The sequence below is a fragment of the Mauremys mutica genome, chromosome 11 (genome assembly GCF_020497125.1).
Source record: "Mauremys mutica isolate MM-2020 ecotype Southern chromosome 11, ASM2049712v1, whole genome shotgun sequence".
NCBI classification, from domain to species: domain Eukaryota; kingdom Metazoa; phylum Chordata; order Testudines; family Geoemydidae; genus Mauremys; species Mauremys mutica.
In genome coordinates, this window is record NC_059082.1 from 23,004,389 (window position 1) to 23,032,012 (window position 27,624).

Consider the following 27,624-nt stretch of genomic DNA (forward strand, 5'->3'; position numbering starts at 1 on the left):
CTGGCCCCAGCCACTTGCTAGGGTTGCCAGGCATCTGGTTTTCGACCGGAACAGCCGGTTGAAAAGAGACCCTGGTGGCTCTGGTCGGCATTACTGACCAGGCTGTTAAAAGTCCGGTTGGTAGTGCAGCAGGGCCCCGGGACTAAGGCCTCTAGGCACATAGGCATTCAGGGAAGCTCTGAGTGTCAGTTCTGCAGCTCCCATTGGTCAGGAACCCTACTGCTTGCCCAAGCCTTGCCCCCCCGCCCTCCACCGCACATGGGGCTAACCCAAGTTGCTGGCCTGAGCCCTGTCTCCCCCACACAGGGCTCTCATTGAAGCTCTGCCTGCTCCCCTGTGGGACTGGCCTTGCCTCTCACCGGAGCCCTGCCTCTCCCACTCCCCCGCCAACATGGCTGGCGTTGCTGCTCCCCGAGCCCTGCCTGCCCCCCACTTTTGCCAAAAAAGTCAGGACGGCCAGGACAGGCTAAAAATGGGACTGTCTTGGCCAAAATGGGATATATGTTCACCTTAATCCTAGCACTTTGCCTGCAGTGACAACAGGTCTAAGAATGAGAGGCGGCCTCTGCTCAGGTTAATTGGGGTGGTTCAATTTCTACAGGTCACAGCCTTGTTCTAAAAATGAGGATGGACTACCAAAGAGAGAACACCACAGTAAATGCTGCTGTTACAGTGATTATACTGTAAACACATACTTTCCCTGGACCATGGTTGATTATTGGTGTATTTGTATTTCTGCTAACAGATATGCTACTGATTAGGATAGAGCACATGGAGTGAGCTAGGATGTGTGTGCGCTGTGGCACAGAGAGCATTGCATACATCTTGAGAATAGGGAAAAACTGAGGCTGAAAGAAGAACTTTTATTAAAATAGTGAGATTTTAAAAGATTCAATCATCTTTTTGGTGTTTTCCCCCAACTTCCCTTGCCACCTCTGACAAATTTATAGTGAGTTGCTAGGATAAGAGGTCTTGCTGAAGGACCCAACTAAGATCAGAGCTATATTGTGCTGGGCACTGCCATTAAAGTAAGAGTAAGAACAGTCCCACAGTGCAGTGTGAGTTTGTGATGCGGGAGCTGGAACTGAGATTAACCAAACTCATCACCTCCTTTATGAGATATCGACTGTATTAGATAGGAGGATCAGTTTTTAATCCCTGCTGAGCTGGGTAGGATACAAACTGGAATCTTGCAAGTGAAAAGCTGTATAGCTCATTAGCAACAGCCAATGGTAGCCAGGCCCCTGTAAGCATTAACGTAATACCTTTGAGAGTGAATCTGCTTTCTGGAAAACTAATTTATATTTCCAGAAATAAAAGTTTTTGGAGCTTATATAGTATGGATCTTCCACCCTCTAGCCACACAGGCTTGATGGGAGAATGGACATGCCCTCTACAGTGTTTCCAGCTCTGTTAGGATTATCATCAGTGGGCAAGGTATGGCATTTTAAAGAAGGCCTGGAAGTTCTGAGATGTTTGGTTAGTTTTTGTTCTGCTTGGTTTTTTTACCAGCAAAAAACCAGGCATCTCAGATTTGGTCATTCCTGTTTTTGCTGAGAGGCCTCTGGATGTGTCTTACACTTCAGCTGACTGGGCAGACTTAAAAGTCTTTCTTTCTCCAGAACATTGTAACAATCTGACTAAAATGCCTGTTCCGACTCTACTTTCATTGTCTTCGTTCTTGAAGTAATAATTTCATAGTTCTGTCAATCATCAGAATGTTTCAAGCTAGACAGTATCAGAATTTGATGTAAAAACAATGTAAAATGATACCGAAGCCTTCATCCTAAGAGAATAAGCCCAATTTGTTTCCCTTTGTTCACCTTTAAAATCCTCTTGCAGTTTCAACCACAGAAACACTAACCCAGGAACCAATCCCTGTAACAAACCCCGTTGCCTTCTCTGTCCCCTTATCTACTCTAGCAACACCATCATAGGACCCAACCACACCATCAGAGGCTCATTCACCTGCACATCTACCAATGTGATATATGCCATCATGTGCCAGCAATGCCCGTCTGCCATGTACATTTGCCAAACTGGACCGTCTCTATGTAAAAGGATAAATGGACACAAATCAGACATCAGGAATGGTAACATACAAAAACCAGTAAGAGATACCTTCAATCTCCCTGAACAATCAATAACAGATTTAAAAGTAGCCATTCTTCAACAACAACAACAAAAACTTCAAAAACAGACTTCAAAGAGAAACTGCAGAACTACAATTCATTTGCAAACTTAACACCATCAATTTGGGCTTGAATGGGGACTGGGAGTGGCTGGATCACTACAAAAGCAATTTTCCCTCTCTTGGTATTGACATCTCTTCATCAATTATTGGGAGTGGACCCCATCCACCCTGACTAAATTGGCCTTCAACATTGGTTCTCCACTTGTAATGTAATTCCCTTCTCTTCATGCCTGCATCTGTAATTTTCACTCCTTGCATCTGAAGAAGTAGGATTTTTACCCACGAAAGCTTATGCCCAAATAAATCTGTTAAGTCTTTTAGGTGCCACCAGACTCCTCAAATAAAAAGGGCCTCTCTCTCTCTCACACACACCCACCCTCACTTATTGTTCTAAACTTTAGTGTAGTAGATAATTTTAGCACTGTTGTGTTTTTACCAAATAAATAGTAGCATTCATACGCTGAGTGAAATGATTCCTTTTTACAGAGCATTACAGTACCCTCAGGCTGAAAGATGCTATTATAAGCATGCAGCCTTTATTGTAAATTATGTAAAAGAGCTTGAAGCAGTAGACAGTTTTCCATTTTTGAAAAAGACCCTACACTACCTGTGATCTTTTACTTCCAGAGGGAGACAATGGGAAAAAGACATTTAATGACTGATGCCTTGATTACGTTAGCAAACTTTAAGAGATATAATTCACCATTTCTGAAAATGCAATGGTGGAAGCTAATGTGAGTTGGACTCTGGCATTTTTACTATGCTATTGCTACATGTAGTGAAGCAAGCATAGTTGGTGAATTTCAGTTCTACACTTTGCAGCATAAACAAAAAATTACACAAGTATAAAAAATAAAATATTGTACGCACAAGCAGAATTGTTGGACTCTAAACTCTTCAGGGCAGTGGCTGTCTTATTCTGTTTGTACATTTCCCAGCATGCTAGAGCCTGAATCTAACTAGGTCCTGTTTGCACAACTGTAATACAAATAAAGAGTAGTAAACAAGCATGCCAATCATTTCAATATTAAATGGATAAGGTAATGATTTTGGTATTAAATGAAAAATTGCTATATCTACATTTAGAATCCTGTGTGAAATTTAGTTCAATTTAAAGACTACTCTACAAGACTAACTTCACAATTTAACCAGCATGGAACAAAGATCCACATCTCTCTGTTCATCTCAAATAATTAGGTCTGTTAGTTTGAAAAAGAGAAAACAAAATTTCTCAGGAAAATGTAAAAGATGGATTGAACGAAGCCGTTTAAACTACTGTAACATACCAACACTGAGGTGCAAATAATGTTGCATGATAATTGCTAATGGACAATTAAAGATTAATCTACCATAACTAGAGACTCTTTGGCCTCTTTTTATTAAAAAGAGTTCCATCTACAGTGTCCCTTGTTTCAATGCGGAAATTAGATGAGAGTTTTTCCATCATTTCATTAGGTATGCACAGAATTATTGTGGTGGAATTTATGCTTCATGACATGTCGTACACTAACTCCTCTGAAACATGCTCTATACCTGAACAGCAGATACAGAGAAAATAGGAAACATTCTCATTACTATCCCAGAAAGTAGTTATGTACACAGTACAGCGCCAGACCTGAAGTTTTTGCTACTAACAGGGAACCTTTCCACAACTTCCTTTACACTATTTGCATGACTGGAAGTTGTAGCTAGAATGTGATTTTGTACAGCTTCTCTCACATCTCTAGAAAGAAGTTTAGTTTTAATCTTCAAGACACTATTATAACAGAAAAAAAAATCCTGCCAAGGTTATAAATTAGATTCTGTAAGCAACCACGGTAGCTCTAAGACAACTGAAAATGTGTGAAATATCAGGAAAGTATAGTCTCCCTTGGTTTTACTGGAGGGCTTCTACAGGGTCTCAGGCAAGGTGTATTGAGTTCTTACCTTAATTGAAGGGGATGGAAGTTTAATAAAGACTTCCTTTCTCTCAAGTGTTTATTGTGCATTGTAACATGCTCCTAACAAATACAACTTAGATAATGTTTTCACCCCTCTCTAAAATGTCCTTTTTCTACCACTAAGAGATACATTGATGTCAAAGAAGCTGTGTGGTACAGTGATGATCAGATTCATTGAGCAATTAACATCTAAAAGCTTTTGCCAAATACTGGAAGGATTAGTATTCAACATTAATAAAAACAAGAACATTTAGTTATACAACTTCAAGGTCAAGGCAAGCAAGGGAAAAACGATAGCTTCTCACTAGCTCAGCTACACATCAGTCTACCTAACACTTGCTGTACTTCTGTTATGTAAATATTATTTTGAGACACTGAAAGCTTATTTTCATGAAAACAAATAAAACGACGACTGTAATCTGGGAAAGTATTTTGTTTCAGGAATACACATGTACTGGAGAGTATTTCATGTGATTGGTTGACTGTTTACAAGCATTTGCTAATGCAGTACAATATACAAGTTTATGTAGCCACCTAGTGGCCTAAATGGAAAAATCTATCAAATATACTTTTAAGCTTACATGAAAATCCTCATCTAAAAATAAAACCAAACTACAAGTTTAATAGCTTTTGCATATATTTAAGATATAAGTACTAATTTGTTTTCACAGTACATTTTTAAACAATTGAGAAAATCAGGTATAGGATAATAATTTTGTATGACATTTTTATACTAACTAGAACAGAACCAGAAATGTTCTTAGTAGAGCATCCACTCGGGGGAAAAAAAGAAAAGAAATTAAAGGAGCAAAATATGAATTGGGTCAGTGATTTGAACTAGTGAGTAGCTAAAGAAACACATTCTGCATTATGGCCACATGTGCTATAAAAGGACTTGTGTGTGGGAAGCAATGAGAATGGGGCGTCGCTAAAATTAGAGAGAGAAAACGAGGAAAACCACATGCTTGCATAGTATGATAATGTTATGGAAGTTCAAAATTTTATCCTAATTTTCAATAACTTAAATGAATATCACTTAAAAACACATCACGCAGAATTAAAGACTTCTGTATATATTTCAGATTTCAATATTATTAATGTCAAAAATACATAATATGATTTTACATAGGATTTGTGCTACATTAGAACACTAAAGACAAACATCACTTGAGTATTAAATGAAACATTAAATATTAAATAACTGAAAAATAAAATAAAAGGTGTAAACACTAAACTAACTTGGGAATTTGCTATTGCAACACATCCAATGAAGTGGTTTTAAACAGTACAAAAAGATTAGATTTAAGTATTTGTTTCCAGTCTATTTGGAATACACAAAGCTCATTCCAGAAACCTTTTACAAAAACTGGTCCAGGATCACAGAAGAGTATTGACTCTCACTTGAGCACTACTTTCATTTCTTTATATATTTAATTTTACACTGTATTCCATGCCAAAGTTTTGCTTGTAAACAGTAATCTGGTAATTCAATTAATACTCTGATTTTCACTGCTTGCTAACATCTTGGTGAAAACTGAGGGTTTGTTGGAGATTCAGTGTAAGATTTGAGTTCATACGCAGCACCACTATCAACTTCCATTGATTTCCGAGAGAACAGGAGCCTTACATCTCTGTGGAGGTAGATCTTTCCAGATTTGGAACTCTGGAACCTAAGAAGACAATATATATAGTAAATAGTTTTTTAAAAATTTACTATCTGTAACTTCTAAACATCAAAACAGATTCACCTTTACATGATACTTCTAAAAAAGTGTGTATAGTTAAGGAATCAGGGCCACAGTGTTTGAACACACAAAAGTATGCATTAGCTGAGTAATGTGGCAAAATGAAAGAGTGCAGGAAATTAAAGTTTAAGGCCACGCAATCTTAATTCAGCTCTTTTGCTCTCTGAGCAAAAAGCATAGGGCAGCAGAGAGAACAAAGGCCTATGACATAGCAGACCCAACATTGCTTAGTTACATAGGGGAGAGATATTAATGTGGGATACCAAAGCGCCACACAGAGTTCTCTGCAACCCCATGTACCAAATCCTGCATTAGCCCACTCTAGAGACACATAAAGGAAGACGATTTAGTAAGAGCACATCCAGGAGCAACTAATGAGTCCAGGAACAGCTCAAAACCAGTAGCCCACACACACACATGGGGTCGCAACAGCTCATTGTCAATACTTGGCCTATACCCAGCAATGGTAGTCACGAAATGGTAACTTTTGCCAAATGAAGACAGTAGAGTGAAATTTTCTAAGAGGAAAATCCAGCCTCCTCCTCCTCTAACTGTGGAAGTTCCTCATAAACCGGAACTGACCATTTCTATTGCGCCTGAAATTTGAATTTGGGCCTTTTAGCTGGTGAGTGGGATGAGGACAAAGGAGCTGCTGCTGAGCCGCTTCAGTAAAAGGGTGGGTGAATTAATTTCCACAGAGCAGCTCAGTGGCCTCTGCAGGAAAATTCATTTTCCTATTCCCCTCCAGAGATACCCAGGCCCCACTCTGCTTCATACAGGAAATGCAGAATTACCATTCTTACAGCAGCTGAATGTAATGCTATTTCCCATACCATACAAACAAAAAAGGTATTACCCAACACACAATTGCAGCTACTGTGGGAGCAATAACTGAACTTCCTGCTGCTTGTGCATGTAAAACCCTTAACTATGTGACCACATTGAAATAAAAGTACTGTGCCCATTTAAACAAGGAATAAAGACAAAACAGATAGACATGCCTTAACCAAGAAAGTGAAATCCTAGAGGTATAAAAAAAGCTGAAGGCTCTTAATGTAGCAGAACCACCAGTTTAACTGCATGGGGGCAGTCAGGATGTAGAAACAGACTCTATCCGATATTTGCCTGGGGATAATGGGCATAATATAATTCACACACACAATTGTACTTAAGAGAATAAAGCTGCTTCCCCATCTGAGGCTGCAGAGGCCTTAACATAATATATAATAATGGAGATTTACCTATCTCCTAGAACTGGAAGGGACCCCGAAGGGTCATCGAGTCCAGCCTCCTGCTTTCACTAGCAGGACCAAGTACTGATTTTGCCCCAGATCCCTAAGTGGCCCCCTCAAGGGCTGAACTCATAACCCTGGGTTTAGCAGACCAATGCTCAAACCACTGAGCTATCCCTCCCCCTCAACCACAGTGGAGCTGCAGGTCGTAGCTCCTGGCTGCTGTAAAGTCATGATCCATTATTATCATTGTTTATTTGAACACACAAACATATTGCCATGAGTCCTTTCCATGGTGGGTAAAGAAAAAGGTAATGAGATTGTCTCAGTAGTTCACTGTGCAGTGCAGAATGTTAGTGCCTAATTTGAATTAGGATTTATATTAAAGAGGGAACTGAAGGAACTTCGTTTGAGATATTGTGGAAATGGTGGGTTGACTATGTAGATGCATCAGCTGCAAATTGTTTATGTCTTGAAATGTCCCTATGAAGTATTATCCCTGTTTTACAGATGGGGAAATGGAAGCACTTTTTCACTTCTCAAGCTTCTTGCTCTTCAGTAGGGAGACTCTAATTTCTTCATTGTCTTTGGGGAACATTAATCAGAAAGAAAAGTTTTGAATAGCCTTATCATGGGAACTTTGCTTCCCACATAAGCAAAGAAACCGACTGAAACTTTAGGAAGGCAGCTTTTATACCCCATGCAGGGGTACTGTGTAATGTCCAGGATGGGGCCTACCTTACACTATGTCCTTAGGTAAAATTCTTGAAGAGCTGTGGAAGTTCCATTATAAGGAATGTGTCATGATAAGGAACCAAGTTAAAGCCAGCAGAAATTCTGGCAGATGGTATCTTTGTAGAAATATCAATATACAGGAAGTTTAACAGCAAAACAGGTAAACTAGAATGTCTGGCAGCAAAAGAGGACCTTAAATGAAAATCATTCCTAGACCATGGAAGAATGATACACAGAGGACACTGTATTACTTGCAAAACTCAAAATACAGAAAGATTAGGTTGCAGAAGGGGGATATAGTACTGTATCTGTAAGATTATAAAAAAAATCTAGTGTGGTAAAATTTCTAAGGATCTACAGTAGAATATAAGCACAAATCCCGTATCAGAGAAATACAAATATCCTAGTAGGACTATACTACCAGCCTCCAGATCTGGAAAAATCCTGAGAGTGCAATGCTGAAGAAGATCAACGAGACAACTAAGTCTAATAAAGCAGTAATAATTTGTGACTTCAGCTCCCCACCTTTAAACATGTCATATCATATGTCAAATCAGGACAATATTTAGAGAAGAAATTTCTCAACACTTTCAACAATTGCTTCTTTGAGCAACTAGTTCTTGGGCACACAAGATGAGAGGCTATTCAACTTAGTTTTAATTAACATACAGTTCCAAGAAATAACTACAGCTTAGCCACTAAGTAATATAGTACTCATAACCTAAATTAAGTTCCATTCGCAAAGGGGAGGCATGTTCCAATATATAGCACTGTGGCACCCTTAAGAAAGGGTGGATTAAAAATAGTACATTAAAAAATGTATCAATAAAAGATATGCTGTGGACAGGTTACTCTTTAATTGACAATTATAGAAGCCTCTGAAGCTTCTGGTACTGGCCACTGTCAAAGACAGGATACTGGATTAGATGGACCCTAGGTCTGATCTGGACTTGCAATCCCTGTAAGTCTTTATGTCTTGAGACTTGGCAGGCAAATATTTTCAAAGGCTTCTAAAACTGCAGGTACAACTGAGATTTTGCATAGGAAAGCAGTTTTACTTTTCTCTTCAGACTGCATTTTGGACCTTCCTAGATACTATATCTGCAAGTACAAATACACTCCATAAGAGTACCCAAGAGTTTCTGAACACAAAATAACATGAGCGTGAAAAACTGCATAAGCAAAACTAAACCTGAAGTTTTAAAGGATGCTTTTAAAAATTTGACTGTGTGTCAAGTTTCAGCCTTGGGCAAATGTTTTTGCTGAGTTACAATCACTTGAAAAGAACCTATTATAATAGAAGTGCTGACACAACCTTAATTAGTGCCTCACAAACAGATGCTGCCACAATGCAGTTTACAGTTCTGTGACTTGATTTGTTTTTGAGCAAAATACATATATAGTTTCAGCAAGTAAAATTAAGTTACTTGTTTTCAACCTATTATTACTATAAAGAAGCCAAACATTTCCAGGCCAACTTCAACTATGAAAACAAAATTAACGTGCTTTCTTTTTTTATATAGATGTTTTTGGTAGAACCAGTTTAAAGGGAGGCACATTGTTTTAAACAAATCATTAAAATAACTTATCTATTTTTATATAAATGATACATTAGTAAAAATGCTTATTTTTGCATCTCTAACAAATCTTTACATATCAGACAACATGAAATATGATCTACTGTAAAATTTAGAATATCCTCTTTTATACCTTCTAATAGTTCAACATTGTTGGAAATTAATTAAAGTTAATATTTCGAAAAACTCCATATATTTCTCTTATTAGAATTGCCTATTGCTTGGGTCTGAATCTCAAGCAGAAAAGACTGGGGATATAGCCAGCAGATGCTCACCAGCAAGTTGAACATCTAACCATTATAGATGAGATTATACAGCCAATTGACTACTCATTTTAGTGTTTTTTTTGCAGTACACTGATTGCAAATCCATAACTTCTTCCCTACCATAGATCCAAATGCTAAGCCCAATTACATGCGTATTCTAGGGCCAAATACAGTAGAAATGCTGCCCTTCTGATAGGCTAAGTAGTGGGGAAGTCCATGAAGGAAGACTGTATATCTCCATGTATGACATAAGTATGATCTACCCAGCAGCTACCTGGACAAGACCATGGAGAAGGGAAAAAAGGGCATTTTACTTACTGAACAAGCAAAGCACAAATCTATGAATTAAATTGGAAGAGGAACCAAGAAGTGGCCCATATCTGCTATTCCTCTACTTCCACACCCCAAAATGACTTGGTCACCTTAGAATTTTATGTCCCAGTTCCTTTGAATCAATTCAGTAACTCATGTAAGCAGAGTCCTTTTACCTGGGCTCAGCTCACTTTTTCAGGTCTGGTTCCACATGGAAGTTTATTTTTGGAGAAAGGCTAAGTGATGCGCTGTGAGTTAGTGAGCTCTGGTGGACTGAATGCCAATCCAGACTACAATTCAAACCTATAAAAATTTGGTGACCTCATTATGATCTGTATTTGTCCACTTCAGGAAACCAATATACAATTTATCAAATGTTTGTCAACTTCTGCTTATGGGAATCCCAGGGCTAGACTAGCTTCCACAGACTTAAGATGCACAAACAAAGCTGTGTAAGAAAACTGGCTTGGGAAAAGGCTGGTGCTACTAAGCAGGGGCATTCATGAGCATTACATTAATTAATTACAAAATAATGGGAGGATAGCTAAAATAAAAGTTTGCGATATGAGTAAGGGTAACCTTTGTTAAAGATGCAAAGCAATGGAAAAATATTTCTTAATTAGGCCCTAACATTCCTTATTTTTAACTCCTGTGGTGCTTAAACCTGAAATTATAATGGACATTATACCTCCTTTTGACATTCTTCATTTTGTTATACTAATTAATCTTAAAAAGTGTCAACTATTATCAAGTTTGAAGAGCTCCAATGAGATCATCTTTGCATTTCTAGGTGTTCTTTTTTACCACAGTGCTGCAGGTACAAGACTGCAAATAGCATAAGGACAAGGTGCATCAGAGCTGGCATCCATCTCATTGACAGGATACACAAATATTCCTCCCTTTGGCTTTATATAGCAACTTTCATTACAGCCAGAGTAACAAGAAGATAGTGTTTGGATTCAAGCAGCCTTTAAAGTATTCACACAATCGTCCCAAAATTCTTCACAAAGTTAAGAATGTATAAGTCAGAGTGTAGTAAGCGTGTAAACAAATGAAACAGTTATTTTGTTTTTATCAATAGGTTAGAGAGTGCCTTTTATGTAAGAACCCATTTTACTGAGAAGGCGGCATGGGTCAGGATACTGGGGTTATCCCATACTCTATTCAAAAAGAGCCACATAGGATTCCTAGCTTCTACTTGGACAACTACCACACACAGGACCCTACTGTTAGACACCTTAGAAAAAGATACATTTATCCAGCGAAGACTGTGTCTGGATCAGTATGTAAAGGAATTAGTAATATGCAAGACTGCACCAATGGCTGGAATGCCAAGAAACAGTCTTAAATTTAACCAAGTGTCTCCTCAAAGTCCCAATTATTTACTATCATTTTTCCTCACAGTCTCTACTGTTAACTACAAATTCTTGTTGAAGACAAAGTTAAAAGTATTCTATTTTTAATAAGGCTGTATTGTTTGCATGGCAGTTATGAGTTCAGGACTGAAGTAAGTGAATTATTTTGTTTTACGCTGAGGATCTTACCTCAGATGTATGAGGTAGCGTAGTAGCCTTTCTTCAGTCTGCCTAATGTTTTCTTTATTGATGCTTCTCTTTACTTCTCGTCTCACAGGAATAGAAAAAGTCCTTTGCCGTAGGAATGTTTGATGATTGGCTGGCATCTCTCGTAAGTCATAGATCACCACAAACATTTTCACCACAGTCTTATTAGGGTTAAATAAGGTCTGAAAAAGACAAAGAGTTATTTTAGAAAATAAAGCTGATTCATAGAGTCGCTGAATAATAAAGGGTGACAAGATATGAGAATTCAGTGTGCCAACGAATAATCATGGTTCAGATTCACTGGATGGCTTCTGTGTGCTGTGTTCTTGTTTTATATAGGAAGTTAATTTAAAGATTACTGTTTAGCCTGTATTTCTACACTTCAGCTACTGGTAACTGAACTGTCAATTTTTTTCCTTCACATTAACATAATTAAAGGAGGTCATTAGCACAAACTAGTTCTTCACGTAAGAGGCAGACTCTTACTACTTTGGTAATCAACACAAACTTTTGTTTGCTCCTTGTGTCAGCTTTCTGTTTAGATTATTTTCTGACCTTAATGCTGTGTTTCCAGTAATTACAATGGTCTGCTACAGATTTAAAGAATTCTGAATTCACATGTTGTGATCCTGCACTGGATTCATCAAGGAGATGCACAGTGTTGGTTTTAGATTATGCTGTTTGGTTTGCTTACCAATTTCTGGAGTATAGTTCTAATAATTTCCAATTTTTAACATTTATAGAAAACTAGGGCTTGTTGAAATATTGAGGTATGATATTATGCTTAGGCACAAATACGGATTTGATACAAATAATGAAAATCAGAAGTAATTAGAAATATGTTAAAATTCAGATAATGGGCTAGATTTTTTTGTGCCCCCCCCCTTTTTTTTTTTTAATTAAAGGCCACTAAGAAAGCTGTTACAAATTAGGGGCCTGAATCTTGGATAACTTACCTCAGACTCTCTCATGGGGTATGTTTAAAATGTATAGTGAATTTGCCATGAGTTACTAGCATGCACACACTTATGCATTGAAAAAAAATCACAATATTATAGTACCTACACAGCTTCATATTCAGCAACCCAAGTCCCAATCTGGTGGACATCTCTTTAACCAAATAACCTATTTTTTTTTCCACCAGGGAGCTCCTTGGTGCCAGTGGTTTTGTGGTGTCCACAGGTGGCATCTGATATTGCTCCAGAAAAATTTAAGTCACAGTGAGAAATGATTAAAATATATAAAGATTAATCCCACCATCCAAGGCCCTCCATCCCACAAAAAAAAAAAACCCATAGCAAAAATCCACTGATCTCTCATGAGATCCTCTTAACATACCTAAGAGATGTAAAAACACCAGGTTTTAGCCACGTGACTATATACTGTAGCATCATGCACTGTGTTCTCCTTTTTTGTTTCTATGAGTACATAGACACTAGTATGTACTCATGCTGTATACACACCTGGCATATATAACACACCCACACAAGTCATACATTTCACACTTGTTTAATGTAACACACATGTATAAGCTCCCCACCAAATGTCTCCAAAAATCTCCTTTTGTAATCTGTGTTGAGTACTAAGGAAATTCAGAACTTCACAACAAAACATAAGCATTACTGCCCAACCATGTTTATCTTTAAGAGGCATTTTTCCTGGCAGTAATTAACATATAACCACCAGTCTGAGAAATTAACTTTAGTGCTTTTCCTCTTCGAGAGCTTACTGTGGAAAAACAGGGAATCTTCTAGCAGAAATGCAGTCCGTTACTTACCAATGCTACAGCAGCAGCAGCAAATGCTTAGTTGTGTATGTTTGGGAGAGAACTGTAATGCAATTGTATGCTATAAAATACATACCACTTGTATGGTTCCTGAAGGAGGTACCCGATAACCCCTTTTACCAAGGGATTCTAAAGTAATCACACCCTTAAGGAAAAAAATAGATGACAAGTTTAGGATATAAACACCTGTAAAATGTTAGCGTATGAGAATGCTTTATCCATGTAACTACAGACATTAAATATATTTACAGTTATTTTTTAAACTGAACTAATGAGTGGGGAGGCCACTCCATCCACAAGATGCTATTACAATCTGCACCATGGATCTTACGGCTGTAAACTAGAAGATTATAATCAGTATGACAGGCCCACATTTTCAGTTTAAGCCAAACTGATTTTTCAAATCATACTCATAGACTTCAAGGCCAGAAGAGATCATGATCATCTAGTCTGACTTCTTGCACATTGCAGGCTACAGAACCTCACCCATAACCTCTGACTGAGTTAATGAAATCCTCAAATCTTGATTCTAAAGACTTCTAGTTACAGAGAACCCACCATTTACTGTAGTTCAACCCAGCAAGTGACCTGTGCCTCACACTGCAGGGGAAGCAATCCCCTTCCCTCCGCCCCCAGGGTATCTGCCATCCAACTTGGGGGGAAATTCCTTCCTGACCCCAAATATGGCAATCAGTAAGACCCACCAGTCAGACACCTGGGAAAGAATTCCCTGTAGTAACTCAGAGCCCTCCCCATCAAGCATCCCATCTCTGGTTGTCAGAGATACTGTATTTACTAAAAGGAGCCATGGATTGGCCATCTTCTACTAGCAAACAAAAGCTATGTTTAATGTCAGTGTAAGTTATGGTAGGATACAAACTATTGGCCCAAAACTTTGAAAGAATGGAAAATTGTGCATTTCTTTCCAGCTTCTTATTGTCTACAACACTACCAATAACAAACTCCAACACTCCATATGACTTTCACTTCCCTCTTTAACAGAGATCAAAAATATTCCCCAATTTCATCAAGCTTGCATTCCAGTGCAAAATCTTATCAATTATACCAACAGAACAGTACATCTGACCAGCTCTCACTCCATGCATTTGGGAAGTTGTTCTGTTGAGATCACCGTTAAGGTTTTGCATTAAAGTGCAAATTTGATAATGTTGCAGTACGCGATGTTTTGTGTGCACAAAAGTGGGCATGCAAAATAGCAGAGCAGCACAGAAAAACTGGCCATAAAAACAGATAGTGGAGGCATTAGATCAGTGGTTCCCAAACTTTAACAACCTGTGAACTCCTTTCACTAAAAAGTCAAGTCTCGTGAACCCCCTCCTAAAAATGAATGTTTCCAGGGATTTTCTCCTTTACCTGAATATGAAATATAAAAGCAATGATCTGGGAAATATAAAATTTGTTTTTATAACATGCTTATTACACACTATTTATTATTAATTATTGATCATTACAGTATTTTTATTACATTGTGAAAACAGCAACACTCTTCCAAGATATCACTTTCATAGCTTGTATCACTTTGAGCCTGTAAGACAAGGCTCCTATATTTCATCAAGGAGTATCAGATGTGAAACAGCATGAAGTTATTTAAGAAGCCAACTCAAAAAGAGTTCTTCCTACACAATCATTCAGGTGTTGAGCAGTCCAGGCAAACAACGTATGTTACAACAAAGCTTAAATATGTTCTTCATAATAATTTTAAGAACACCACTAGCTGCCTATTTAATTTTAAAAACAGCAAAAAATATCACCTCCTTTTTCATTTCTTATAAGGAGTCTTGAAGTTTAAATCTCCTCAGTGTGATAGATATGCTTGCTTTGATCTGCTTAGCTCTTGGAAGTCCAGGACTCCAGGCTGCTGGCCCCCTGCTGTCTGGGGTCCCTAGGGACAGCTCTGTCTGCCATTAGGGAATGTTCCCCCCCCCCGAGAACCCCTGTAACATTTCGCAAACCTCCAGGGGTTTACGAACCCCAGTTTGGGAACCACTGCATTAGATAAATGTTGTGCTAGTTCTGTGATGCACAACCATAACATTACATGATTATTTACAGCATGTGGAGAAGAATCAGAACAATGAAGTCCAGCTAATAAAACAAGCAAGGGTGCTCTAGATATCCATGGGACACCAGAATCCACTGCATGACCTGAAAACCACTATATGAAATAATCCTAGGGAGATGAAAGCAAAGGAGAGGTGTTTGTTTTCAGTGAGATGAAAGGGGGGGGGGGGAAAACAAGCAAAAAAAAAATGTAACTACTTCCCTCAAGCTTAAAACAGAAAAAACAAAAAGATTCCTCTCTCTCATTTTCTAAAGCCTTTTCATATTTTTCAACATCTTGTTCTTGAAAATACACATTAGCTAGGACTTAGTTTAAGAATGGGATTTTCAGAAGGGCTCCTAAATTGCTAAATAATTTACATAAACCCTTAAAGATCTTACTTACCATATGCACACTAAAATCTGAATCTCAAAATTCGATCTGTTACTCACATAATTTCAACTTTTCCTACCAAGGAGCCTATAACAAACTGAGACAGGCTACTATATTTCTCCACAAAACATTGGCATATGTTAGGCTCTTGTGCTTTTTAGCATATAGGGTTTTGAAGTGTACAAAAATATTGCTGTCATAGTAGAAATGCAGGGCAGAGGCACAGTGGAACTTTGTTGTTCATATCCACAAATTAAACCATGGCTGATAGGGGTCGTTTTAGTTTCCCAGCTTTGGTAGTACAGTATTCTTTTTAAACCACAGCTCAATCAACTTTTTTACTCCAAAGGGTGTACCTGCAACTGGCTAGAAGCATGAGGGCCACATGCATATATTGACACACTTGTATAATGAAGTGCACAGCCCTAATATTTGTTTGAAGGTGCATATTTTTACTAGAGAAATAAATTATGCAAGTTTACCAAGAACAAAAGCCTACAGTTGATCAGCTTTGTCCTCATCCCACAGTTATAGGAATAAAGTGGCTATAAAGCGTTATATTTGGCCCTCAAGCCAGACTTCAAGCTGCTTTAAACAGAACAGATTCTAAAAAAGAGCTAGTCAAATTCTCTAATATGTTCAGACATTTCCATTAGATTTTTGCAGAAGAAAGTAGAAAAAAAAACCAAACACACACATACCATATAGGGAGAGGGTGCATTATCATCTGAAACACTGTAGAATGACACTTCGACTGGAAGAGTCATGTGCGTGGGGCAGAAGACTCCACTTGCTCCCACCTCAGCAGTGAAGCCATCAACAATGCCTAGAGGATCTAAACGATAGTTCAAGACAGACTCCTGAAAGATCAAAATGCACATACGCCTCTGGTTAGGTATACAGCATAGAAAACAGAGCAAAAAGTTATTGCCGAACTTTTCTGAAAACTTTAATTTGTAATTAAATTATTGCTAGCTATCATACACAGCTTTCATAGTCATCTTCCTCATTCTTTTTAAAATCAGGGGTAGCAAGAGTGACTTTCCCCTGCATAGATGTGTAAGTAAAGAGACAGAACATGGTGCAGAGACCTCCTTTGTCCCATTCTTCTGCTGTGTGCTGGGCTTGGGCGCAATAGCAGCCACTGCACTTACAGCACTTGAGGACTCCACAAGGCTAGTAGTGCTGCCTGCACTAGCGTCTCTCACGAGAGCCCCAACTCTGCACATGCATAGAAGAGCTACTATAGTGTAGCAAGGAGTGGACACTGTACTTCTGGCAAGGGCAGTGCAGTGACTGTGCTCTCTCTGCACTCCTCAGGGCACAGGGAGGCATTGTACCTGCTTCAGGCACAAGGACACCCAGTGCAGGGTGTACTGTAAAAGACATAATATAGCCCATAATGGGCCAAATCCTGTAATCCTTGCTCAGGCAAAACTTCCAGTAACTTCAAATGGGAAATCTGTGAGCATAAGAACTTCATTGTTTGGGCTACTGTGAGGGGACTTGGCCAAAAATCATAACCAAACCATAAACATACCTCCAACTTTTAAACATGTAGTGGAGTGGGATTAGTTCAAGAGTAAACAACACATGAACCCCAATCCTGCTCCCATTGAAGTATGTGACAAAACCCCTGAAACACCCCAATGGGTGTATGCAATAATTTTCTTTGGCGTATAAAATCTACAAAAAATAAAAATCAATTTATCCCTTTTAAGTGAAATAATCCCATACCAACATTTCACAGCTAGAACTAGCATTCTATAAATAGGACACTATCTGGCCACTTAAGTTAAATTTAGAAACACAAGTTTCCTGAAATGAAAGGCTAGCGCCTTAACATCTGCCCTACACCATTTTCACTCATTCCATTTACATTAGCTTGTATGATACTTTAAGTGTCAAATTGTGAGAAACTAGTTTTTTTAATTACTTCCACAGGATCTTAGTATAAGCATTAACAATAAAAGGGTCTGATCCCTTAAAGCCGGAATAAAGGATAACAGCATTCCCACCACTTGCTCGATGTTCATGCTTGTGAAGATGGGCTGGGGAGCTTTTGTAAATAGAGATCAGAACAAAGGGGTTTTTGCTCAGTTTAATAATGAACATAGTGAATTATTTAGGAGTTATTCACACAAGTATGATTAACCCTTTATAACACACTAAATAAGTATTATAAGTAGGAGACTTTTGGAGCACATACAATACCTCAAAGTTTCCTAGAAGGCTAAGACTTGTTATGGGTGGAGCACTGGAACTCAGAAACGGTTTCCCATGGCCTTCTGGGTCACTGTCAGTGTTTATACATTGTTGTGGACTATTCAAAAAAAGGCACAATAATTTAATGGCATTAATACTATTTGTTCCTTGATTTCTGTTATGCATACAGACAGCTGTGGAGGAAAAATCTTTTTTTGTTTTGATGCATCACAAAATATGGTCCCAAACAAATAATGACTAAACAATTATACTGATGAAGTCTTAATATAGCCATTTTCTAATAACCTGCACTGGACAATGCTTTCATAATTTCTATGCTAAAATAGATTAAAACACAAGAATTTATGTTGTCCATTCATTCTACCAGTAGTAATTGAACAAAGTGACAACATTCTTTTCTCTTGTATGCAGGTGTTTTATTTTGACATGTCTTGAAATCTCCATTAACTAGCTTCCACAATAACAGATTTTCAAGTTATGCATACTAATGCATGAGAAATCATAACAAGCCCCTTAACTTCTACAGAGGAATTAAAAGAGTAACATACTGGCCCCGCTGAAGTCAAGGGGGCAAAGATTTCACCAAAATAATCCAAATCTGATCCCGCATGCCTTTGCAGAAATTTGAAAATATACATGACAGAATGTAAGAAAAAAATGTTTCAGAGATAAAAGGAGTCCAGCAACTAACTTCCTTTGCTTGAGTGGGATATTGTTGGATTATCAATCTAAACTACTATGGCAGTGTTTCCCAAACTTGGGACGCCGCTTGTGTAAGGAAATTCCTGGCAGGCTGGTCCGGTTTGTTTACCTGCCGCGTCCACAGGTCCGGCTGATAGTGGCTCCCACTGGCCACAGTTTGCTGCTCCAGGCCAATAGGGGCTGCTGGAAGCGGCGGCCAGTACGTCCCTTGGCCCGCGCCACTTCCAGCAGCTCCCATTGGCCTGGAGTGGCAAACCGCGGCCAGTGGGAGCCGTGATCGGCCAGACCTGCGGACGCGGCAGGTAAACAAACCGGCCCAGCCTGCCAGGGGCTTTCCTTACACAAGCAGCGTCCCAAGTTTGGGAAACACTATAATATGGGATAGATTCGCCAGGTTTCTCTGGCAGCTTTGCAAGTCTCCAGCAATGCAACGGAGCCGTAAACCCATCTGAGCCAGCTGTTACAATTATTTATAATCTCCAAAATGGAAGTGAAACTCTTTTCTTACTTAAAGTGCCCTCTGTTTTACATTATGAACTATGAACTAATTATTTATTATAAAAGGAAGAATTATGGTATAAAATCTCTAACTGATTTCAGCACATTTCAAATGTACATCAATGTAGTGTTACTGCATAGGAACTCATCCCAATTGTTACAACTATTTAGAAGACAGAGTACTCCTAAAGAAGGGTTCCTATGAATGACACCCACGTTTTGGCTTGGTTCAGTTTGCCTCACCCACTTCGTGGGTTATTGCTTACATATTCACTTGCTTACAGACACAGTTTATATATATATACACACAATTATATATGTAATTATTCCACTGAATACACTCCCACACTTTCTTGTAAGTCGAAAAGGATGAATACCTTCTTGTAGACAAACATTTCAATTGCAGCAAAGATGAGTCTAGATCAAAGCACCCAGATTGTGTTTTTCTCTGAGGAACCTAAGGAAAAATAATATTTTATTACTTTGAAGACTGCCATCTCAAATTCTGTGGTCTGTGACAATTCTGACATAATAAATTACAAAAACAATGCAGAAATATATGTGATCTTAAACTTTTTACATTCTACAGTTAAGAGTGAATTTTTGAACTAAATATTGATAAATCCTTGGGAAATAAAAACTGGAAATGAAGGGCCTTGTCTATGCTACAAATTGCTATAAAGTTAATCCTTTGTGATTAAGATGCTATATCATCAGCTCCCAGACACATTTTCTTTTTCCAAATTATCATTCTATTTCAAGTTTTACCTCAAATTTGCCATAATAACTTAAACTGAAAAATATCTATGAGCTTTTATCAGATTTTCTAGAATACCTAGACATTAAAATATAAAATTATTTAATCTTTCTTCAGAAAAATAGCTTAAAAATATCACAGTAGTAACATACAGGGCTTGAAAGTAGAGGCAATCCAGTTCGAGGATGGAAAGCCTTGGTTACAGTCCCATCCATAGAGTGAAAATTGTGTTTCCGCCATATACTTGAATGCTTGAGTGGTGGTATTCTCTGTAAGTAAAAGACATTTACTCAAGCTATAATAGGATGCTTCAGGTGGCCTATCAAGTTAAAATTAGGTTCTGAATTTGTTTCTCACTTGTCTTCAAAAATTGAAAAGTTTTTTCCAGTTTCCCTGCAGCAAATTTTAAGATTATACCTTGGTTCAGAGAAATTAGATCTATGGTATTACTATTTTAGGAAACAAAGTACAACAGATTCATGCATCCTCTAAAGAAGAGTTTCCTTTTAGCACCAACTTACAGCCACTATGGACTAGCTTGCTTGTTACTCATCATATTGCATAGTTAAATATTTTTCTACTTATAAAACCATGAAGTCTGACAAATGAAGTAGGACTGTGGGAATATTCATTAACAGCTCTGTTCTGATGTGAGAGTCCTGGCAGTTTTCCTCTAAATATTAAATATAAACAGGAGGAAAAAAAAAAGCACAAGACCAATCTTCAGTCCTGAAAGCAGAGATTTTAACTACAGTGTTTCATATAAAAGAGCATGATTAAATCTATACATCTAGAGATTCTTTCTGAGTTGATCTAGAATATACTCCAAGTTATTTAAATACCTACTCCCCTCTTGTCAGGTAGGTACTTACCAGCACATCTGCATTCTTCAGTTGTTCACACCTAGCCAAATAGTCTTCTACAGATTTCTTCTGGGAATTACTTTGAAATTCATAGTCGGTTGGGTCTTCATTCTCATCATGTGCAGTTTTCAGTTTATCTTGCTTATTTTTGCATTTGAAACTGTCATGGTCTTTATTTAAATAATTTTCAATACTAACAAGTTGGGTATTTTGCTCACATATATTTGGTTTTTTTGAATCTTTATCTAAACACTTAAGCTCATTTTTGTGCAAAATATTAGATGCCTGCATTAGTGTTGCTTTTTTTGTACCTTCAAGTATTTTGGATTTATCTAACTGTGGATTGATTAAACAGTCTCCATTACTATTCTCACTCGTGATTATTCTTTCTTTAAGTTTATTTTTGCAAATCTGTTCATCAGTGGTGTTGAAATTTGAACACTGTTTACCAATGTCTTTGTTGGTCATTTGGTCTTTATGTAGACAACCAGAAAGTACTGTTTCCCGTTTATCTGGCAGTTCAGATTTATTTTCTTTGCTACATGATATACTTATGCTAATAAACGAATTGGTAGTTTTATTTGGAGTCTGCTGAAATGTGTTTTGGACACCTTCACTGGGTTTTGCTAGAATCAATTTTCTTCTTGCTTGGGGCTTTGGAGAAGCCTTCGATTCACCATCAAGTCTATAAGATGTCAGAGGGGTATCAGGTGTTCTGGTCTTTACTTTACTGCTGTCTTTTATGGTAACGTCAGACTTAGAGAATGAAATAGAGGATGTTTCCTTGCCTTTCTTCAACAAGTTTTCATCTTCATATGAACTTTGAAAAACTTTTGAAGTGATTGAACTGCTTTCATGTACATTGAATGGACGCCCGGTAATGTGTGAAGTAGCTGGATCACAGTGAATCAAGTGTTGGGCAATCCTTGCTATAGCTTCCTGTCGCTCCAGAAGTAAAGAACTTATTAAAGGATTAGTCTCTCCTATGGACTGACGAGAACAGTGGCTCATAGGAACATGGGAATCAACCAATGGGTTCTCTGGTATTGCTCTTGTCTTGTCTTCACTGCAGTCTTCTGATAACGTAATATCTGTGTTAGCAGTAGAAACAGAGGATGTTTCCTTGCCTTTTTTCAGCAAGCTTTCATCTTCATAAGTATTCCAAAAAACTTTTGAAGTAACTGAACTGGTTTCATGCATGTTGAATGGACATCCAGTAACAAGTGAAGTAGATGGATCACAGTGAATCAAGTGCTGAGCAATTCTTGCTATAACTTCCTGTCGCTCCTGAAGTAAAGAACCTATCAAAGGACTAGTCTCTCCTATGCGCTGATGGGAACAGTGACTATTTGGAACTTGGGGATCAACCAAAGAAAAGGATTTAAAAGTTCTGACTGATGTTTCATGTGGCTGTGTCTTATTGTCCCCCATAGCATTATAGCACTGAACTTTAGACTGTGATGTCCCAAAGGCAGACCCAAGACCAGTTGCTGGATAAAGTTTTATGTTTCTCACCGATGTAGAAAATTCAGGGGATATTTTTGCATTAAGCAAGCCCTCAGGAATCAATGTCCATGTTTGTTTTCCACATGAACGCTGTGAACTGGACACACTGCACTGCTCTCTCTCAATGGAATCACAGTGCTGATGTACATTATGTTCTTGTATTCCCTTTTCATAAAAGCCCAGGCTGGTGTGAATACTACAGGTCAAAACCGGATAGTTAGATTGTCTAGGCAAGGACTGGACACTGACTTTCAAGGCCACATTGTGAGAAACATTAGGAACAGGAAACACATGTTCAGTTGGTGTCTGGGAAAAAGTCCATTGCAGGTCCACATCTGCAGCACTTACTCTGAAATAATACAGAAAAGCCTCTGTATAAATTTACATTATATGCAGATTTTTCTAAAGACATAATTATATTTTAAAAAAAAGGCAAATACAATTAATTAAGGAAACTGGCAACTGTCATACTTTGCAAAATCCCCAAACCAAATGCTACAACAAACAACGAGCAAAGCCCATCCAAAGGGGGAGGGGAATCAATTGTTCTAAGGCTACTTTCTATTCAGCAATTACCCACTAAGAACAAACAAATGGCTCTTTTCTACCTCAGACCTACCTGTACAGAATATTACGAGGAACAGCACCATGTGAAACACTCAGCCAAGCGCTCAACTGAGAAAAGAAAACAAAAGAGCGGACAGCCAATAAGAGGGTCTTCTCTTCAATAAAGCGATCTCCACTTCTAAAATGTATTAAAAGAAATAAGCAGGTATTGGTAAGAGCCATTACAAAAACAGCAAAATAATTAAACAGTTGGAGCAGCTTTGCTTTAATCTTGTTAAGATCTTAGAAACCAATATTTTTTTCAAAACAAGATCCGTTGCTGCAAAATTTCCTTCCACTACTCCTGAACTTTTAAGTCACACATTTTCTAAACATCCTGCAGGAAATTATGGTTCAATGCACAATTTATAAAAAGATACACAAAGACGCTATGCATCATCAAAACAACCTGCATTAAAATGACTGAAAATAAATTTCCTTTCTAAATGCCAGAAGCAAAACAGTATTATTTGTGGTGAACTTTGTGATAAAAGGAGACTTATGTTCTTAATGAAATACATCTAGCATGCTAAAATAGTCTCAGGGCCTGATTCTCCACTAACTTGCACCGTATGTAGTTATCTATACCTCTTCAAAGTGAGTGCAAAATGCTACAATTCTAAGTTAGTTAAACTTTACACCCACCTTACTCAGGTGATTACACAAAGTGCTAGGCTGTGGAAAATCAAGCCCAAATTTTGTACTAGAATACAATTATTTTCTAAGAACAGCAATAATAATCTGGGATTCAAATCCAAGTTACTAAACCAGACAGTTGCCCTGCAAAAATCCAGTCGCCTTAAATTATTAACTAACCTCCACACCCAAACTTACTGTCGGGGAACTGGCTCCAAAATCCACCTTTCTAACAGCAATGCATCTTGTTTGATTGCAGGATCATTTAAATCACTCCCTTCTGTGGTGGGCCCTTCATCACTATAGCAACAGTCTGGAAGTAGCATCACTTCTATCATGATAGGAATATTATTTTTCCACAGCAGCATAACCTCAGACCTGGTTCGTCTGGCTTGACGACACTTAAAAACAAACAAACAAACAACAACAAAAAAGCACCACAATGCTAGTTAGATTTAAAATCAGCTTTAAGAGCACACTCAAAAAATGTAAAAGCACTAAGGGCCCGATCCAGGAAAATACATCTGAGTTTTTCAAATCACAAAGGCTGCAGAGCCATTACCAATGCAAGATGTAATAAAGCTCTAAGGTGGCAATTTAGAGAATTTGTGGGGAAAAGAGAGATCATATAGAGGAGCTTCCCATCAACTGTACTCTGCTACTTGTACTTTTCTCACTCTCTGTAAGTCCCCACTTCTGGGGTCCAATCAGGGCCGGCTCCAGGCACCAGCATTCCAAGCTGGTGCTTGGGGCGGCAATCTACAAGGGGCGGCAGTCCCTGTTGTTTTGCCCCCAAGCAGCGCACGGAATTAATCATAGAATCATAGAATCTCAGGGTTGGAAGGGACCTCAGGAGGTCATCTAGTCCAACCCCCTGCTCAAAGCAGGACCAAACCCAACTAAATCATCCCAGCCAGGGCTTTGTCAAGCCTGACCTTAAAAACCTCTACGGAAGGAGATTCCACCACCTCCCTAGGTAACCCATTCCAGTTCTTCACCACCCTACTAGTGAAAAGGGTGAAGAACTGGAATGGGTTACCTAGGGAGGTGGTGGAATCTCCTTCCTTAGAGGTTTTTAAGGTCAGGCTTGACAAAGCCCTGGCTGGGATGTCGCCCTGTTGGAGTTGTTAGAATCTTTGGGCCGGAGCAATTCTCCTGCATGGCCAGGGGTGTAGGTTTACTGAGTTCTGGATCTCTTACTTAGAGACTGAAGAGTCCCAACCTTTCTGCACCAACTCCCCCCAACCTTTCTGCACCAACTCCCCCATCCACACACCAATGATCAAAACTGAAAAATAAATGTCCAAGATTATCTAGAAATGTAACAAAAATTAGGGAAAAGTCTAAATTTTCTCAAAAATCCCACTAATGCAAATTATGGTTCTATACACCTAGAAAATAAAAAACGTGATTTTTTCTACGACTAGACTACGACTACGATGAAGAACAACAACAAACAACAACAACAACAGTATAAGAACACAAGTACATGTTATGTTCATTAGCAAAATGCCTTATATAGACTATATAATAAGATGTTTGTTAAGGACAGAATTATGCTGTCAGTACTATTTTCAATTACATATTTGTTTAAGGGAAAAAATAATTTATATAGAGAGTGAGTGACTGTCACTAGTGCTTAACTAGAAAGCTACGGGGCAGATCGTCAGCTGATTTAAATTGTCATAGCTCAACCGACAATGGAGCCATGACAGTTCGCACAAGTTGAAGATTCTATGGATTCCCCATTAATACCCACATGGTATTTATCGTGTACTGATATAGTCATACCTGGGCCAATTTGTCGGTGCACTCATGCTTAGATGTTAATGGCTGACTTGACTGTGCTGGAGGGCAATGGAAACCCTCTGTTCTACCCTTTACAGAAAATTCTGGTGTTCGACCTTCAGTAATCAATAAGGCCAAGGAGACCAGGAATTCCTCAGCTTCATATTCAAAGTATTCATCTAAAGTATCTGTCAATCCACAAGAGAAAAAAAAACTTCATTAGTACAAGTTAAAGACAGATTTGTAAAAAAAAAACACATCACAATGAAGAGTGTTATGCCTCTAAGTTGTTTAAATGAAAGAATCACCCAGTTTCAGCTACAATATTCAGTATGAAGTTACATGGTAAATATTTTGTTGCCTCTAATCTGCTGGATTTCTACATGCTGCTCATTTAGTCCATTACCCTCACCAATCCATCCATCACAAATGTAGAAATGTTTAAAATTTGTCAGAGTATATGGACAATCTTAAACCTTAAAATTACCCTATGCTCAGTGCCAAGGGATTTTATGGGACTAAGGTATCTCTAGTAAAGGTGAGAGAAATCCTGAGACTCTAAACATCTTACTTCTTGTGTACACGGGTATTACAAAAATCAAAACATTCTCTTTCCGAGAAAAACACTGGTTTCAAATGTGTCTTTACTGTTCTATTAAAGCATTTACAGCTCTAGCATTTTGCGAGATATGAGACCCAGGGACGCCCAGGGACGGGGGACAAGTGTACATTCGTGGAGTATGTACATAAGCCTCCCTGGGGTGTATGGGGTGTTCAGGGAGGGGTAGCACCTCTGGTGTAGGGGCATGTCGTGTCCCTTCAGGGCAGCTCGTCCACCTTTGGTCCCCACCTGTCACTCAGCTCTCACCTGTGGCTCCTAGTAGCTGTAGCATGCGCAGCGGCCACACCCCGGGCAACAGCTTCGACAGGCTGGCTAAACCAGGTTGAGGGTAGCCGTCGGGCATAGACCTTCGGTGAGCTAGGGCCTTGTCTATCCCGAGCATGTGACGACAGACTCCGGCGGATTGAGCGGATGAGACCTTTTGGAATAGGACCAACGGTCATGAAGGCGGTTTCTGCAAGCGACGTGGTACGCTAAGAGCACGGCAAGACGCAAAAGACGCCCTGGTCAACCACTGCACCCAGCCCATCTCCAACCGTCTCGACTTTTGTCCTGCCATTGGAGCAAGATGGAATCTGGGAAGAGAGAGTGAGGCTGACTATGCGCACCTCTCCCTCACTTTAATCCAATTCACGCGCAAGTCTTGACATCCCTCCAATTCCCGTAAAAACTTTAAAGTCCTGTGGCAATGGGCGAGCGACGAAGCAGCAGGTGTGGATACACTGGGAGCTGTAGCCGCGGACCTGCACACAGGCGGCTCAGGTCTAATGGTCATCTTCTTGCTGACCGAAGCAACAGCTGGATTCGGCGACTACCTGAGTGACTGAGCAGCCCTCTTTAGGACTGCACTGCTCACCTCTGTAGTAAGAGGAAGGGGCTAGAAAAGGTGCCCTAAACATTGTTTGCTTCATAGAACAGTGGCCAGCTTGCCGCGGCTGGAGGGGATCCCATCTTATGCGGTCGAATAACAAAATTTCAAACAACAAAACGCAAGATGATACCACTCATTATTGGTACATGGAATGTACGCACGCTTCAAGACAACCTCTCAGCAGATCGACCAGAAAGAACAGCAGCTCTGGTCGCCAGAGAGCTCACAAGATTTAACATCGATATTGCGGCCCTGTGTGAAACTCGTCTAGCCAACGAAGGTCAGCTCACAGAAACAGGAGGTGGTTACACATTCTTCTGGTGTGGACGTAGCAGTGACGAACGTCGTGAATCTGGAGTTGGCTTTGCGGTTAAGAATCATCTTGTCTGCAAACTTGCCAGTCTTCCCAAGGGCGTGAACGATCGACTCATGACACTGCATCTTCCACTACCGAGAGGAAAGCGAGTTATACTAATCAGCGCTTACGCACCCACAATGACGAATCCGGATGAAGTAAAGGACAAGTTTTATGAAGATCTTGATGCCCTACTTTCATCCGTGAAGCGCACCGACAGGCTGATTCTACTTGGCGATTTTAACGCGAGAGTAGGATCCGATCATTCTGCCTGGGATGGTGTCATTGGAAAAAATGGAATCGGCAAATGCAACAGCAATGGCCTACTACTATTGAAGACATGTGCGGCTCATGATCTGATCATCACCAATACCATCTTCCGCCTGCCCA

General features: G+C 39.0%; 1 protein-coding gene across 3 annotated transcripts in view; it reads right to left on the reverse strand.

Moving 5' to 3' along the window:
- Positions 1 to 4,753: 4,753 nt before the first annotated feature.
- Positions 4,754 to 27,624, reverse strand: part of FAM214A (family with sequence similarity 214 member A) — a 62,105-nt gene continuing 39,234 nt past the window's right edge. For 2 of the 3 annotated variants that reach the window (XM_044979649.1, XM_044979650.1), the window contains exons 2-12: positions 25,390 to 25,574; positions 23,797 to 23,999; positions 22,976 to 23,101; positions 20,860 to 22,705; positions 20,140 to 20,256; positions 19,608 to 19,687; positions 18,019 to 18,127; positions 16,506 to 16,664; positions 13,426 to 13,494; positions 11,546 to 11,745; positions 4,754 to 5,804 (exon numbers count right to left, since the gene is read on the reverse strand). In XM_044979649.1, coding sequence (XP_044835584.1) covers positions 5,651 to 5,804; positions 11,546 to 11,745; positions 13,426 to 13,494; positions 16,506 to 16,664; positions 18,019 to 18,127; positions 19,608 to 19,687; positions 20,140 to 20,256; positions 20,860 to 22,705; positions 22,976 to 23,101; positions 23,797 to 23,999; positions 25,390 to 25,574 — 3,248 coding nt within the window. In that variant the 3' untranslated portion in view covers positions 4,754 to 5,650. Of the gene's footprint in view, positions 5,805 to 11,545; positions 11,746 to 13,410; positions 13,495 to 16,505; positions 16,665 to 18,018; positions 18,128 to 19,607; positions 19,688 to 20,139; positions 20,257 to 20,859; positions 22,706 to 22,975; positions 23,102 to 23,796; positions 24,000 to 25,389; positions 25,575 to 27,624 lie in introns of those variants that run through there. The other variant, XM_044979651.1, reaches the window with a different exon arrangement.